We start from the raw sequence: 16,809 nt of genomic DNA on the forward strand, positions 1-16,809 counted from the left end.
TGCCTAGAGATTTCCCTTTTCATTACTATGTACGATTTCTAACTCCTTATCTTTCTAGTATTCCCTTTGGACAATTAAATTGATTGTTTTTGCTTTGAAAAATGTGGTGGCACTGTGTGTGTGTGTGTGTGTGTGTGCACGCGCGCGCGCGCGCGTGCGTGCACACATGCAAACAGGTGAAGTGTGTGCAGCAAAAACGTGGGGAACGGATCACTGATTACTATTCCTTAGCTATCCTTAGCTATTTTTTTCTAGGTGTTATGGGTCCATTTGGTGAGATCTGGTTATGTGATGTAAGCACAGGGCTTTCACAACCATGTTCCCACATCACTGTCTCTTCAGCAGATGTAAGCAAGATACAGAAAGGCAGAGACAGTTTGTATTAAAGTCATATAGTGCTTACAAGATAGAGCTTAGCACTCAATTAGTGTTTAGAATTTTAAATGGTTTTCAGTACATCCTGTCCACACTTGCATTCACATATATTATCTTATTATTCCCAAAAATTCCTATTGTTTTAGTTGGCATCTTCATTTTTTCTGATTGTTAAAATAATCTCTTTCCCCCATTCTTTCTCACCCCATCCCCATCCCCACCTCTAATCTGTCTTCTAACTGTAGCCAGAGTGATGTTTCTAAAATACAGAGCTGTCTGTGTCACTCTCCTGCTTAAAATCCACCAGTGCTTCCCCTCTGCTTTTAGAAGAAAGTTCAAACTCTGCAGCATGACATAAAAGGATTTTCACAATCTGCCCCTTGCCTATTTCACTAGTTTCATTTCCTGTCTTGGCCTTATAAACACCTAGTATTCCAGGATCATTTAAAAACTCGTAGCTCTTTACCTGAAATGCCTGTGCCCTTTTTATCTGGACTAGTGATACTTGGTCCTTCAAGGTAAGTGGTTAGCACCTCTGGACAGCCTTTCTTGACTGAAATAAGATTTCCTCCTCTGTGCTCCAGCAGCAGTCTGTTAGCACTTACTGAAACCTGTGTTGTTGCTTTGCTGAGCTTGTCTCTCTCTCCCTGCTAGAGTCTATTAGACGGTAAGATCTTTAAGAACAGGGACTCTTACTCATCTCAGTTTCTCAAGTGTCTGAGACAAAATAGGTGTCTGAACTAATGAAAAAGGAATTAAATAGCATTAGATATAAACTGTAACAATTTATGTCCTATTCATTTGTGTATTGATGGGCATGGCTTAGCTTGATGCGTAGCCTAAGGTGGGTGTTCATTATAGGTTAATTGAATGATACACAGTTGCCCTGTGCTTTAGTTTATTAGTATCTCACATTGTGGTACTATAAACAGGAAAAGAGCTTTATAGTTAGTTGAGAAGAACATTTGCATTTTTGTGTATTTGCAAAAGGACAAAATTTTCCCTTTCTAGGGTTGTTTTCTTTATCGGTAAAATGGAAGTGTTGGACAACCCAGTCTCTTAAGATTTTTTCCATCTCCAACATCCCACTAGGAAGACGAGCTATAATCCCTGGATCTAGACTATCACCGTTTTGTTTTGTTTTGTTTTTTTAAAGCAGCTCCATTATCCTATTGAGTCATATTAAATTTAAGATTAGTTATAACATGGCCAAATCCTGTATATGAACTGTTGCTGTCTCTCCTCCAGAGACTGCAGTACCTTTGTTTCTCTTGAACTTCAGCATAAGATTTGTAGGCGTCCTAGTTCAATGTTTTCCTGTGAGATTTGGTGCAGCTTTTTGAGATTGCTTTGAACTTTGCTTTCTCCATTTATGACATTAGCTGTGTGTCTTCCATTTGTGTTATCTAAAAATTTGTCAAGCATATAATAGACAATAAATATTTCAATAAGTAGTCATCTATCAAATATATCTTTGCTCAAATAACTAAAGCATTAGGTGTTTTAATTAAGGTGGAATCTTCAATCTTCATCTTTTTCTTTCCTTAGCTATTTTTATTTCTAGATTTGTGCAGTGTGGTAGAAAGACCACTGAACTTGGAGTCAGATCTGTGTTCTAAGTCTTGACTCTTCCACTTACTACTATGTGATGTTAGGTCACTTAATTCCTCTGGACTTCAAATTTCCAATCTGTATGAGAAGAAAAGACTAAATAAGGTTTCTAATTATCTGTGATTATGGCACTGTGATCATCTGGCCCATACTTGGATATAGTACGGAATTGTGGGTGAGAGCGGGTTGAGAGTCTGAGGTCAGACTGCCTGTGCATTCATCCTAGCTCTCGTTCCTACTGGCTAGGGACATTAATCTGTCTGGGCCTCTGTTTGCTCATCTGTAAAATGGGGTTAATAATACTGCATAGTTGTTTTGAGTGAGTTCTTAGAACACATTCTGCACATGGTAAGGACTATATAATTGTTTGCTATCATCATTTTTTTCACAAAAGATACCATTGAAGACATAGTGTTTTTCTTGTGGGATGCTGGGACAAGCTATTGGCTTTACAACTGGGAATTAAGAAATGTGATAGAAGCCAATGTGGGGAGATATAAAAAGTTAGTGATACATTATGATCTTACAGACCATGAATCATGGTCTTATATATTAGAAGAAAGGAAAGACTGCGTCAGCTTTAGTATCCTTAATAGTGGGTGATATGGGCACTTAAGGAAATAAATATATGACTTCAATTTTCTGTGCTATTGTAAGAAAGCCAGGAACTATACATTCTCAGATAACTTCTGGTCATGTGTGCAAATATTGGCCTGAATCTCTTCCTCTACTCAACATTTTAAAGATCTGTAGGGAGCAGCCAGACCCACCTTTTCCCGCCTCTAACATCCCTGGACGTGTAATGAACTATGAAATCACTAGTGGTTGGGCAAAACCGAAGGGGAGTGGCCTGGACAATTCTGTACAGGTCGGTCTCCTCTGGATAATCAGGAGCTGATGGTCTTAAAGGCCTGTCTCTGCTTTTGGCCGCAGCTTCCCTTCTGAGCTCAGGACCTCCGGGACGCTGAAGGGAGGCTCTGTCTCCTGGTAGCTAGTCTGTCCTGGTCCCCAATGTTCTCCCCTCCTTTCCTCAGTCTGCGGTGGCTTCAGGGGAAATAGGTTCTGCTGGCTGTCAGGGGAGCGAGGAGAAGGTGGGCTTTGGTTAGTCTTCCTCAAACCTTACCCAGTACTGACGATTTTGATTTTTAGAGACTGTGAAATTATTCAGTATTTCTGGAAAGTTGCCCCACATTTTTGTTTGGGACGTGCCCTAAATATCCAGTTGGCCATAGTCAAGTGTTTTTATTTCTTAACCTTCCCAAGAATATTCACCTCCTTACATATACAGCTGCCCCATCCCAGTTTAGTTGTTCTGGTTTCAGTCCCGCTCAGAAACAGGGTATAACAGGAGGCATAGCTTTGGAGCTGGATAGAGGCTACGTAATCTTGGTCGAGTTATTGAACCATTTTCAGTCTTAGTATTTTCATCTCTAAAATGGAAATGGTAATACCTTTCTTAGAGAATTGTTGGGATTAAATGAAATGATAAAGTTTTTAGCACATTACCTGTGAACTAACAGTTACAGTAGATGATCAGTTAATTTTCACTTAGGTTATTGAGTGCCTTCTAAGTGTGTTAGAGGCGGGGAAGACAAAAGACAGTCCCTGCATCTGGGGAATTTAAATCTGATAAATAAAAAGCATATCAAATATGAATCAGGAAATGTTTATTCCTTCCTATTCTCTCTTCCCTGTTTCTTATGCACTTCTTTTCCTAGGACAAGGTAAAATTCTAGGAGGACCTTCCCTCCCCAGGGCTAACTAAGAAGAGTCTATTAAGAGGAGCGAACTGAGTAGAATTGTCACAGGTTATCGGAGTGACTGGTAGCTTAGTCAAGGAGGGATAACGTCAGCTGCGAGTCCGGTTATTAGTAAGTAGTAACAGGCTTATTAGCAGTCTGTCGGTGGGAGGCATGCCCAGTAGGGAGCGAAGGAAGCTGTCAGGAGACTGAGGCAGGCCGGTCACAGGCTCCTGTACACTGAATGGCCTGCCAGGCAGGTTCCTGTTTACCTTTTTTCACTTGCAGTCCTTCCGCTAATCTCTGGAAACTTGCTGTCCTGGGTGCTGCTCCTCCTCCCTGCCTTCAGGAACAGGATTGGATGTAGCATTAGCCTGAAGAAGTCATTCTATTTAGGGAGCTGGAGCAGAGGGCCAGCGATTAGGCCTTATCTGCAGTGGGGCCTTTCTGAGTGGTGTCGGGGAGCCAGGACCAGGGTGTCTCTCCGGACTTCGACAGAGGCGCGGCTCGTCTATCCCCTGGTTGGGTCAGAATTGTGAAGGAGCAATGGATGGGCTAACGCCATCTGAATGAAAAAGCCCTTCATTGTATTTCTTCAACATTCCAGTGTCTGGTACAATTAGCCCAGACTCAGAAAACAAGTTGGACAAACAAGCAGCCCTCTGACGGGTGAAGGCATCTCTGGCAGAGCCGAGTTAAGTGCCCCGACTGCGCAGGCAGAGCCCGCGGGTCTGGGAAGAGGAAGGGGCTTTGGGATCGCGTTCCTGGCTGGAGGAGGGGAAAGAATGGAACAGCAAGCAAATGGTGTTTTTGAAGTGGATGAAATCTGCTGTGCTCATCTACCTGAGAAGCTGCCTGGGGCTGGGCTGCTCTGTAAAGTAGGTGGGCTCATTGGGGAGGGACTGTGACTCTTCCCTTTGGGCAGCTGTAAATGTGGGGAAATGAAGCTCCCTTTGGAATCTAGGGACAGTATGGGCCCGCTCCACTCCAGCCTCTCTCATGGCGGGGTCTTCCCAGTTGGTTAATACTTTGTTATGTCCTTCTGCCTGAGAAGAGGCAAGCCCGAGGAGCGGGTTGTTGGGCAACGGATGCCCTGTTCCTGACTTGGCAGGAAGCTGTTTTACCTCCCCAGCCCTCCTGCAGCTGTGGACGATTCACCAGGTCACAGCTTCTGCTCTGCAAACAGAGGGTAATGCGAAGACCAGCTTGTACCTTCCTCACTAACTCGGCTGGACTTTTATATGTGAAGCTCCCACCTCTACATGCTGCTGTTGGTCTGAAAACACTGAGCTGGTGCTGCTTTTGAATAGGATGCTACTGGCCGGAAGACCTGGACCCAGTTTTTGGAGGTGCCCTAGGGAGGAGCTTCCTCTCTGACCTCAAGAGGGGAAGGAGGTCAGTAGGAAGTGATGGGTGGAGCCACTTCTCCGTACTTCTGCTGTCTTTCTTTTTTCATTGCACAGCCCTTTGTCTCTCTGTATCTATCTGTTCACCTCAAAGCCTTTTTGAGGAGCTGCAGAGGGTGCACAGGCCACTAGCTGGAGGTGCTTTGGGACGCCCTCCTTTTAGGTGGAGTCAGCAGACGCAGGGGTGCCATGTGGCCCGGTTACCAAGATGAGCACGAGTTCAACGCCCACCTGGTTTGCCGCATGTGCTGTATGGGTTAGTATGTGAAGTTTTCTCCTTGCCTGAGACTCTCAAATGGCCCTTGCTGTCATTGACTCATAGGATCGCATGGGCTTTGAAACCTTGCAGGCGTTACAACCTCTGGGCTTGTTAAAATGTGCGGTGCAATAGACTGGGCTGCCCTACTTCCTGGGGAACTTCTTAAGCTTGTAGTGACTGGCAGTTAAGAGCCTAAGCTTTGGATGTGGGACTTTTTTATAGAGACTGAGTTCATGCTCACGCTTGTGCCTGTGAAACCACTCTTAAGTTTAAGCTGCATAGTTCTGAAAGTCCAGGGTGTATTTTTAGCAGAAGTTGGTTGGTTACGGAGTCCACCTCTGAGCAGATTGGAGGGAGGTGGGGGAAGGCGCCGGAGGAGTCATGGCCTAGATTTCCTCTTTGGAGCTGATCACTAATTCTCTTATATTCACTCTCTTCGGCCAGCTCTGAGGAGAGAAGAAGGCTGACGATGGTCTGGGATGGGACTAAAGAAGAGTTGGAGGCTAGAAGAAGAGTCATTGGCTTTGACTTAGATCTCTCTTCATAAAGGAAAAGAGTTAGTTTAAAGAATAATGTGCTGTGACCTTGAGTAGTAAGTGGGCTCGCCTTTTTGGCCATAGGTTTCTTTGGCTTCCAACTGTAGGGTGTACAGACTGGTGCTGGAATGAGACATCAACTCATCGATTCTGGGTAAACTGAAACGATAAGGAAAATGCAGACTGCCTTTCATAAAGCTTATTGAAAGAACTGCCCTTTATTCTCGAATTCCCCTTCCTACTTTTTTGATGTTAAAATGTCCTTTATTTTATGAAAGAATTGTTATTAAATGGTAGTTTGTTTTTAGATATCCTTATTTAGCAAAATAAAAAGTTGACAACTTTATGTTAGATTTTCTAATTTATGTTGGAAAATTGACTGGTTTGTGAAATCTGAGTTTGGTAACTACTAGATTGATAATCTACTAATATCTTTTGATTTTTCTACTCTGAGTCTCCAAAGCAAAACAAAATTGTGACCCCCAAATAGTCAGATTTTCACTAAAATTGAAACCGCTGGGAACTCAGAAGAAATGTGAGAGGGGAGAAGCAAAGCGAGGGTACTGGTCGGTCTCCGACTGTTAGGCCAGTCCTGCCAAATATTTAAGTGCTTCTTGAGAAACAAAGCTGGTCCTATAATAATGTTTGGGGCACAAGACGGGGCAGCTTTAGTCAGTTATTGCCATGTAGTCTAGCCTTTTTTCTTCCCAGTAGCATTGAAATTTCCTCCCTGAGATCTAGAGGAAAGAATCTTCTGCATCTGAAAGTGCTTGGAGATAAAAGGGCCCTTTTTCTGTAATCAGAGAAGTAAGTGTAAGGAAGTCTAGAATCTTCATTGAAAGTGTTAGGGCAAAAACATACCCTCAGCTTGCCCTGCCTTGTTTAATCCCCTGGAGGCAGTGGTACCTAATAGTTAAAATAGACTTGGGCTTCAGTCGTCTGCATGGGGCTCCTGCTCTACCTCTTAACAGCTATGTGAACTAGAAAAATTGCTTAACCTTTCTATGCCTTGGTTTCCTCATTTGTGGAAAGGAGATTAAAATAGACCCTAACTCGTAGAGTCGTTATGGGGAGTACGCGTATATAATATTAAAGCGCTTAGCCCGGTGCAAGCTCCCCAGGTGATTTTGGTATGTCTGTTTCACAGACTGGTACCGTGTTTCCCTAAAAATAAGACCTAGCCGGACAATCAGCTCTAATGCGTCTTTTCGGAGCAAAAATTAATATAAGACCCAGTCTTATTTTACTATAATATGAGACCAGGTCTTATATAATATAAAATAATATAAGACTGGGTCTCACATTAATTTTTGCTCCAAAAGATGCATTAGAGCTGATTGTCCGGCTAGGTCTTATTTTCGGGGAAACATGGTACTGGGAACCATTGACCTAGTCCAAGCTGCTCGTCTTATAGTTGAATCTCAGACTCAAAGAGGGGAGGTAAGTGTCCTATAAGGTAAGAACCACAGACCAGAGGCTAAGAAATCCAAGTTGTAGCCTTGATTCTGTCCCTGTGTGACCTTATCTAAGTTCTTAAATCTCTCTTGACTTTGATTTCTTCATCTTTAACATGATTTTTTTTGTTTTGAGGATTCTTAAACCTCTGTATCTCTTAGTGTCCGTGAAGCATTTCGTTTTCCTGAATGTGGTACTCCAGTAAATACTCTAGAAACTATTGAGTTTTCCTCCATCTTTCCTTATGTGCCTCTCCCTCCATCTCTGTGGCTCTTCTTTTGCCACCATGCTTACTCCTAGCTTATTTCTTTATCTGACTTCTGTCTTGTATTCTCAATGGTTCAAAGAATTATTATTAATAAAGTTCAGGTTTTCTTAAGAAGTAACATAAAATTTTAGTTTTGCATTGAAGTTTCTAGGATTATCACTTCCCCAAGTTCCCAAGTCTCAGTCCTCATTGAGACATTTTAAGTCTGCACCAACCCTTGGTGACAGATGCCTTTCGTGAATCCCTATTCTAGGTACAGCTTGCACACCTTTTCTCTTCCCTTCATTATATAAGACGAGTACATTGTGGTGTCTTCTAATACCTTCATGACGGCAGTAGAATGTGGTTGTTCAAAGTTCATGACAGACTAAGATTTGAATTCTGCTACTGCCTATGTGACTTCGGGCAAATTATTAAGAAGCCTTTCTGAACATCAATTTGAACTATAAAATGAGGATAAATAATGATATTTGATAGAATTGTGAGAATTAAATCAAATCCTAAATGAGACAGGTCTTGCACAGTGCCTGACACAGAGTAAACGCATAAGTATTTGGGTTACTCTTACCTCCCAAAGTTGACTTATATACTTATGAGGATAGGAATCATTTCTAGCGCTGGTGCCATTATACATTATTGGTGACACATTTTAATTGCTTGCTCTCCAATTCAGCCCCCCCCCCCTTTTTTTGAGTTTACATTAAGCAAAGTCTCCTGGGTCTAGATGTGGCAAGAACTTAGGAAAGCTGTAATTGTAGAAGCAACATCTGAGTGGAAATCCCTCCTCCCTGCTGAAAAGCCGTCTTTTAATTTGAGAATACTTCTTAGTCTGACTTTGAAAATACCCTCTTAAAATAAAATGCCCTTATAGATGTAATCTTGGCACATAGTGGGCACTCAGCATATGTTTGTTAAATGAATCAGTATTCTTGAGTGCCTACTATTGTCATAAATGTTGGATATTTAAGGAAATTTAAAACATGGTTCTTGACTCCAAAGAGCAAAAAGTTCCGACAGAGAAATGGGATTTACATGCAAAGGTAGCTAACAGTAGGTGTCATGTGCTGGGTACCAAGTAAACTGAAAGAACACAGGCGTCTGTCTGCATCCAGAGGTGGTTGGCATAGCCAGAAAGGTGTAAAGGGAGAAGGGGGACTTCATGTGGGCCTGGTAAGGGGGCTCTAAATTAGGTAAGCCAAGAAGAGAAGCGTAAACAGATATTCCAGTCGGGAGAAAGGAAAAGGGTGGAAATGAAGTTTGGAAACAGTGTGATCAGAATGGTTGTAGTTGAGTCCCGCAGGGGCGTCTAAAGATAAAGTGGGAGGAGTAGGTAGACTGTACACTTTTTCAGGTCAGAGGCCATGTCTTTAGCTCCTCCAACCACCTAATAAAGAGTGAATACAAACTGGAATTGAATTTCATAGGGTTGTAACCGGCTGTGGAAACTAAGGAGTTGGACTTGATCCTCGGACCTTTTGGGAGCCACTAAAGGATTTTGCATAGAGGGGTGATATGGGCAAAGCCGTGATTTAGGAAGATTTGCTGAAATAAGATCTGCTCTACTTGCCACAACCTCAGCTGTCAACTGTTAGTTTCAAATCTGTACCCTCAGTTCTGACGGCTCTTCTGCACTTTAGACCTAAAGTTCCAACTCTCTGCCAGAAGGTCCTGGTAGCACCTCATTGCTTTTCTTGTGCTTTACTCCACCTACCCTCACCCAGTCTCTGCCTCCTTTTATTTTCCTTATCTCAAGGTAATACCTCCTCCCAGTTGCTTTGACTACAGACATTAGAATTATCTTGACTTCTCCCTTTCCTGAACTTATCTAGTTCATAGTGAGGGGCTATTGTTTCTGCCTTTGCATTGTCCTGCGGGTCTGCTGTCCTCTTTACATTCCTGCTGCCTCTGCTCTAGTTCAAGGTCTTAGATTTCTTTCTTGGCTGTTACAGTAGACCCCTAACTGGTTCTTCTACCTCTTAGTGTCTCTCTGCTGCAGTCTGGCCTTCAGTCCAAAGCTAGATTAGTCTTTCCCAAACACCATTTGGTTAAAAGGCTTTCAATGGTATGCTGGCATCTTTTTATCTACTGAATTAAGTACATACTGCTCTGGAGTGATGATGACCTCAGATGACCTTGCTCGCTTCCTTTCTCATTGCGTTGCTGAATGTATATTGTGTATAGCTATCCCATCCCCTAAAACACATTCTGTGTACTTCATTTGTTTTCCAGTTGCCGCTCATGCTTTTCCTTCTGTTTGGAATTCCTTAACCTCTTTGGGCTGCCAAAATCTTACTCGTTATCCAAGGTTTAGATCAGATGCCTTCTGTGAACTCGTCTATCCCTCTGTCAGAATTAATCAACTCTGTGTTTATCAGCGTGATTTTGTGCAGCTTATGTCCATGTGTTATTTGCTTGGTGTTATTGTTAATTATTGATGTGTTGGTCTCTGCCACTAGATTGTAAACTTCATGAGGTCAAGGAACAGGCCTTTCTGACTCTCTTCCCTTCTCTTGTCAGCTCAGGTGTGTCCTTCTTAGATTTCCAGGTGCTTGGTGCTTCTTGGGGTTCTTGAACCATTTTTCATTTTTCTGTGGTTCTCCAATAAATACTCGAGAAACTAGGGAAACAAGCAAAGACTCTTTTAGGGAAATAGGCAAAGACTCTTTTCTCATTTGCTTTTTAAATGATACATGATGCCCCAGGACTATGTTGTAGGACATGTTGGATCAGAACACAGAACTTCGTGCCTCAGTTGCGGGGCATGAAGGGGTTTCATTCCAACCCTTGGCCTATTCTCAGTCTGCTCCTCATAGATTAGGACAGGTAGACAAGTAAACTATGATACCTTGCAGTAAGCACAAGAGGAAGCTCACCTAAGAGTAGCATATGTAAAGGATGGGAGAAGCTCCTGGAGGAGGTGAGAGTTGAGTGCTGAAGAGTGAGTAGTCAGAGACAGGAGGGGCTAAATGCCATGCAGACGAAACAGTCACCACAAAGACAGATGGTTTAGCAAGGCTGGAGGTTAGGGTTTTAGGAGAGCGATGAGTGGCAGGCACGTATCACATCATCATGGGTCTTAGAGCCCAAGCTAAAAAGTTTGACTATTATCCCAAATGGAGGTTATCAGCCTTTGGAATCAAGCAGAGCTGGGTTCAAACTGGACTTCATTACTTACCTTGTAATCTTGGGCAAGTTAAACTCTCTGGGTTTTATGTTTCCAGTAAAATAGTACCTATCTTTCAGCGTTGTTGAGCATTAGAAGCTATATGCAAGGTGCTCAGCACATAAGTAGATACTCAATAAATGTTCACTGTTAACATTACTGTGAGGATGAGGAGTCCCTGAAGGATTTTCAGGTGGACAGTATGTAACAGTCTTGTCAGAAAGATCGCTGGCAGCGCTGAGAGGCTAATGTGTTAGTTGGGCTGCTATAATGACACCATAGACCGGGGGGCTTAAATAACATACATTTATCTCACAGTTCTAGAGGCTGGAAGTCCCAGATCAAGGCAGTTGCAGATTTAGTGTCTAGTGACGACCCTCTTCCTGGTTCATAGACAGCTGTCTTCTCACTGTACCTTCACATGGCAGAAAGAGGGTGAGAAAGCTCTCTGAGATATTTTCTAAGGGCACCGATGCCGTTCTTGAGGGCTCCAGCCTCATGACCTAATCACCTCCCAGAGGCCTCCTCTCCTAATACTGTCACATCGGGGGTTAGGATTTCAACATATAATTTTGGGGGGACACAAACATTAATTCATAGCAGATGGATTAAAGCAGAAAGAAAGAGTTCAGTTTTTGACACGTTGAGTTTGAGATGAGCATGAAATTTTTAGGAGGCAGTTGGACATATCAAAGTGGTATTTAGGGTAAAAGCCTTAGCTGAAGATACGGGTTTAGAAGTTATCAGTGTATAGGCTGTAGTTGAAACCATGGGTGTAGGTGAAATCATCCTGGGAGAACGTAAGAAAACAGCTATTAACCTTTTTTTTAAAAAAGCTATGTTGTTGTTGTTGTTGTTGTTGTTGTTTTCATTCCACAGTGTACATAACACCCAAAATTTTGCATGAAATTTTAGGTGGTTTGCAACATCTCCGCTCTCCAATCCCATCTCTGGACCCTTGCAAGGGTCCATGGATAGCTTAAGAATCTGTAATCCAGAATGAAAAGGAAAGAAGGCTAAGGATGAGTTCAACACTTAAGGGTGAGCAAAAGAGAAGGAACAACCAAAAAGGAAGGAGGAAAACCGGCATAGAATGGAGTCTCAGATTCGAGGAGAGTGGGTTTAGAAGGTGAAGAAATGGTCAGCAGTGCCTTCTGGGTTGGCAGTTAGATGATTGTGGGGAGAGCAGTTTTAATAAATTCATGGGGCTAGTTGCCAGGTAACGTGGGGGAGTAGGAGGTAAGCAAGTAGAGACAGTGAGCGTTGTTCTCATGCTTGTTCAGGAAGCCAAGGGGACAGGAGAGAGGGATAATTGTTGGACTAAGGTTCCCGAGGAGAAGGAGGAAGTGGGAGCCAGATTTGAAATGGAAGGACTTGCCTAGGTTACCGGGAGGGACATCTCTGCCAGTGAGATGAAAATAAAGAAAATGAGGAGAGGTGTTGTTAGCTTGGTGGCCAACAGTGGTCTGAAAGTTAGAAACAAGTATTAAATCCTTCTAATTAAGGAACCCCCAAGTTATTGATTTGCACCTCAGTATATTCAATCTAAGAATTTCCCAGTGGGCAGTTGAGTTCTCCTTTGTCAGTTTATAGTCTTTGGTGGGGCTGAGCTTAGAAGAAGCATCTAAAAGAAAAGCACCTTTTCTGTGATTTTCTAAGGGTACCTTCTGCAAATTCTACCTCCAGAAAGATCTTTGCTGGGCCTGGAATTAAAGTAGGGAATTATGTGTAGGGAGCCAGAGCTTAAATTTACCACAAACTGTGAAAGTCTGAGCTGCTTGGAGCATTCTGAAGTTCTGCATTAAAGTTGTTCTTCCCTAGTGATTTTCCTCGCTAAAATACTAAGATCTTAAACTCCAGGCACTGCAACGTCCTCTTGCCCTGATGCTTAAATCAGGAAAGAACTTCCATGTAATTGATGGGTCTGCAACATAGGATCCTAAAAAAAGATTCTCCAGCTTTGGGGCAATATCATTCTCCAAAACCTTTTCTGAGGAACTTACAGCTCAGCTCTTAGCAGGCTAACTGGTTTGGAGAGTTGCCTTTAGCAATTATATTCAGAGTAAGTACTTAGGCCTCTTTCCCCTGAAGTGAAAGTCAGCTGTTCAGCCATTGGCAGCATGATTGATATTTGACCATCAGGTTTCCCTAGTCCATTATCTCCATGGGAGGGCTTGGTAGGTGAACAGACTATGACTAGTAAAATTAAATAAAAAGACTCAATTGTCCTAATCGCACCTTTGGGTCTAAAATAAGGCAGTGGACTAAAAAGCAATCACATGAATTCTACCTTTTCTTTAAAATATTGATAAGTTTAAAAAGAAATGTGTTAACTTTTTCTTTTCCATCTATGTATTGTTAACTTGTTACAGCAAGCACATATATCTTTTATAATAAAAGAAATTCTACAAAGAAAAATAAGAAAGAAAACTTGTGACTTCAGAGTGAGAATTTTTGTTTCCCCATCGTGTCTGCATGTCCCAGCACACAGGTGATAGATACTTGCTGGGGTTTTAACATATGGATTGGACTCTTGTAGGTAACTCAGTTCTGATTTCATTTTGTGCCTTTCTTTAGCCAGTCTTCTAATCGTATATTGGCCAGAGTTTTTTATTATGTAAAGCTTTAGCGGTTAGAAGCTCTGGGAGGTACAAAAAAGAAAAGCATGATCTCCTTGTGGCGTTAATGATCTTATTGGTGATGTAAAAATAAGTGTATTAAAAGTTCAGAGCTCTGTGTAATTATAAGTGCTGACGGAGTGATTAGCATAGTAAGTACCATAAAAACTTGGAGTACAAAGAGACTGTTGAGAACTGGCGTTGTCAGGAAAGACTGTCAGAGTAATTTTTCTCAAACAAATCTGATCATGTCAGTCTCCTATTTAAAATTTTTCAATGCTCCCTCGGACCTTCCCCTTACCAGTTTCTTGGCGATGAAGTTTGGATTCCTTAGCTTGTCGTGAAAAGTCATAATTCGGCCCATGTCATCCTATCCAGTGTTAAATCTCACCACTACCTAATACACATCCTGTCTTTCAACCGTTCGTAATACTGTGCTGTTCTTTGAACATAAGCTCCTTCTCTCCATGAATTTGCATTAGGTGAAATTTCATGTAGTAGTTTTGTTCCTTCCCTTTCTGGCTAATTTCTACTCATCTTTAAGGTTTAGTTAGAGCCACTCCTGGAAACTGTCACTAACCTCCCATGCTTCCCTCCCCTTCTCAGGTAGTCTTAACCCCTGCTGTGAGGTTCTTGAACACTCTGCTTACCTCTGTTATGGCAATTACCAAACTGTATTGAAGTTATTTCTTTTCTCTGCTAGACTGTCATCTCATTTAAAGGTAGGGACTGTGGCTTTGTGTAACACAGTCTGTTCCAAGTCCTTAAAAAAGATTTATTCCAAGAATAAATGAGTGAATGAATGAGCTGGATTTGAAAGAATAAATAGCATTTGGAGAGGTGGAGAGGAAGAAAGTAGCATGCCATGAAGAGAAAATAAATAGTGTGAGCAATGCGTCCGTGGTTTGGATGAGATTAGTTGCAAGCTGATTCTGGTTCAGTTTGCGGGTGATCCGGGCTGGGAAAGGATGATAATGTTGGATAACTGTATCAGCATCTAAAAAGATGCTGAATGACTGGTTAAATCTAATAAAAACCTTGGTTTCAGATACTTGCAGAACTTGATGAAGTGAAAGACAGATTAGATTCTTTTTTCTTCTAACAGTTCCAAATGAGAGCCAGTAGGTTGAATTTATAAAGAAGCAGATTATGACTATTAAACTAGTTATGTGTTGCTTTATGAGGTAATGACGTCTCTATTAAGTTTTAAGCCTCAAGAATATTGTAGATGTATGCAAGATTTGGACAAACCTTTCAACCCTGGACATAGGCTTCTTTGTTGCTGAAGGGATTTGTGTATCAGGAAATTAGATTAGGTAACTTCTGAAGTTTATTCTAATTTCTCAGTTCTGTGGTCTATAGTTGGAAGAGATCATTGTTCCTTGCAAAACAGGAAAGGATTCAGGGCTGAAAAGAAGGACATGAAGGTAAGACCAGAGGCAGAGACGAGGGAGCGCTTACCAACCGAATGGCTATACACGGAGGAAATGTGCATTTACCTGGAAGTGCGGAGAGAGCGTTTCCATGTTTGGATGGCACCGGTGTGACTTTTACGAGTGAATCAGAAAGAAGGGAAGAACTGGGCAGTAGGAGAGAAAACCTGACTGAAATTCCTGTGAATTACTAGTGGACCAGATTTGCATAATTCCGCCACTTTCTTCTGAAATGTTCTCTGGCTTGGATTAAAAACGGGAGAGTCAAGCAGTGGTGATAATTCAGGTTAGGAGGTTGTCATGGTGAATAAAGTAGTAGGAGGTTAGGCAGATGAGAGTCCCTGGGGCATTAGTGATGGCAGTTTGAATTGCTTCACCATGTTGTCTAGCACAGGCGGGGATACTCTGAGATGCTCTGAATAGATGGGGTAAAATAAGAATGGAGGGGCTGAGGTTAAGAATGCTTAGGAAGTGTGAGAGATTGATTGATAGGAAGTGCTAGTAGTATGTTTGGGGAAGGAATGAGGCCCAGGATGTGGCACTGTGGGGGCTGGACATGAATCGGAGATGAAGTCAGGGGAGCCGCGCAGGCTCAGGTGCATTGTCCGCATACGAGTCTATGTTGAAGTAACGGGATCCTGCCAGAGCATACACGTGGAGATAATAAGTGTGACCCACGTTGTCAGCTTAGGTTGGGGTAGATTTTCCACATGGCGGAGGGCGGGCAGCAGGGAATGACGGTGAGGACGATTTGAACAAGACGGTGTAGGGAATGGCACGGGCTTCAGGGAAATAGAAAAGGAGCGGGGCTGATAGATCAGGGGTCTGGAAGTGGCCCTGGGAATTGGCAGTTGTGGGAGAAAGTGAGTTCTTTCTGGAGCAGTCATTGTCAAGTCATGTTTCTATTAAAGAGGCGAACAACAGTCAGAATGAAGGAGAGTTTGCCTACCAAGAAATGAGGGCTCCGTAAGACTTCGGGGAAGGAAGGGAGGGAGGAACTGTGTAATGGGGGCAAACCGGGCAGCGTCGAGAGTTTGGCTGGTTGGTAATGGCTGGTGAGGAAACTGGAAGGAGGGAAGCACTCGGGTAGGAGCGGGAGGGAGTTGAGCACAGACGAGGCAGATGGGTGTGTGAAGAGTGAGATCTAACCACTGCAGGAAGAGGGTCCCAAAGGTCAAGGCCACTGGACCCTTTCTGTTGGTGGTATTCACACTCTGGCTTTTTGGAGCTTGCTGTAGGGGAAGCAGGGAATCACTCTGCTCCCCAGAGAATTATGATGTTAAGGAGACTTTGCCATGACTTGGTTTTTGAGACACTTTATTCTAACCTGAGGGCTGACAACGTGGTCAGGACAGGAGGAATTTCAGGCAGGCCAAACGTTCCTAACAGCAAGACACTGTCTCCCAGTTCTGTGGAAATTGTCTCTACACTCCTGGAGAAACGGGTGTGGGCAAGGCAGGGGGATGGGAACTTGTGGCCCGGGTAGCACTAAGCCAGTGTCTTCTGTTTCTTTACAGATGAGCGGGACCGCGTTCAGAAGAAAACGTTCACCAAGTGGGTGAACAAGCACCTGATGAAGGTAGGACTCCTTCGGGGCCGCCGTCCTGCCCTGCGCCACGGGCGCAATCCGGCTCCTCAAGCCCTTCTCTCCGATGGCTCAGCCTGCTCGCCCTGTGCTCCGGTTCTTAGAGAGACACGTGTGACCTTTTTAAAATAACGAACATGGTCATAACAGCATGGAAACCTTTACTGATCAGTTTTTTGGCGAGGACAGTAATATATGCCATTACCTCAGAAGGCTGAGGTTGTGGACTCGGGGGGCGGAGGTGGGGGTAGTGATTCCTGGGATTCAAAGAACACTTTGCAAATTATTTTATAAGCCCCTTTATTTTGATTTTTAAAATCTGATTACTACGTAAGGATGAGGCAGAGGGAATTTTGTGTCC

General features: G+C 42.9%; 1 protein-coding gene across 18 annotated transcripts in view; it reads left to right on the plus strand.

Moving 5' to 3' along the window:
• Positions 1-16,809, plus strand: part of MACF1 (microtubule actin crosslinking factor 1) — a 311,168-nt gene that overhangs the window by 102,808 nt on the left and 191,551 nt on the right. For 17 of the 18 annotated variants that reach the window (XM_074334445.2, XM_074334456.2, XM_074334436.2 and 14 more), the window contains one exon: positions 16,381-16,442. In XM_074334445.2, the coding sequence (XP_074190546.2) occupies positions 16,381-16,442 (62 nt within the window). Of the gene's footprint in view, positions 1-4,226; positions 5,121-16,380; positions 16,443-16,809 lie in introns of those variants that run through there. The other variant, XM_074334443.2, reaches the window with a different exon arrangement.

The sequence above is a fragment of the Rhinolophus sinicus genome, chromosome 14 (genome assembly GCF_057876585.1).
Source record: "Rhinolophus sinicus isolate RSI-liver-muscle chromosome 14, RSI-T2T, whole genome shotgun sequence".
In the NCBI taxonomy this organism is placed as follows: domain Eukaryota; kingdom Metazoa; phylum Chordata; class Mammalia; order Chiroptera; family Rhinolophidae; genus Rhinolophus; species Rhinolophus sinicus.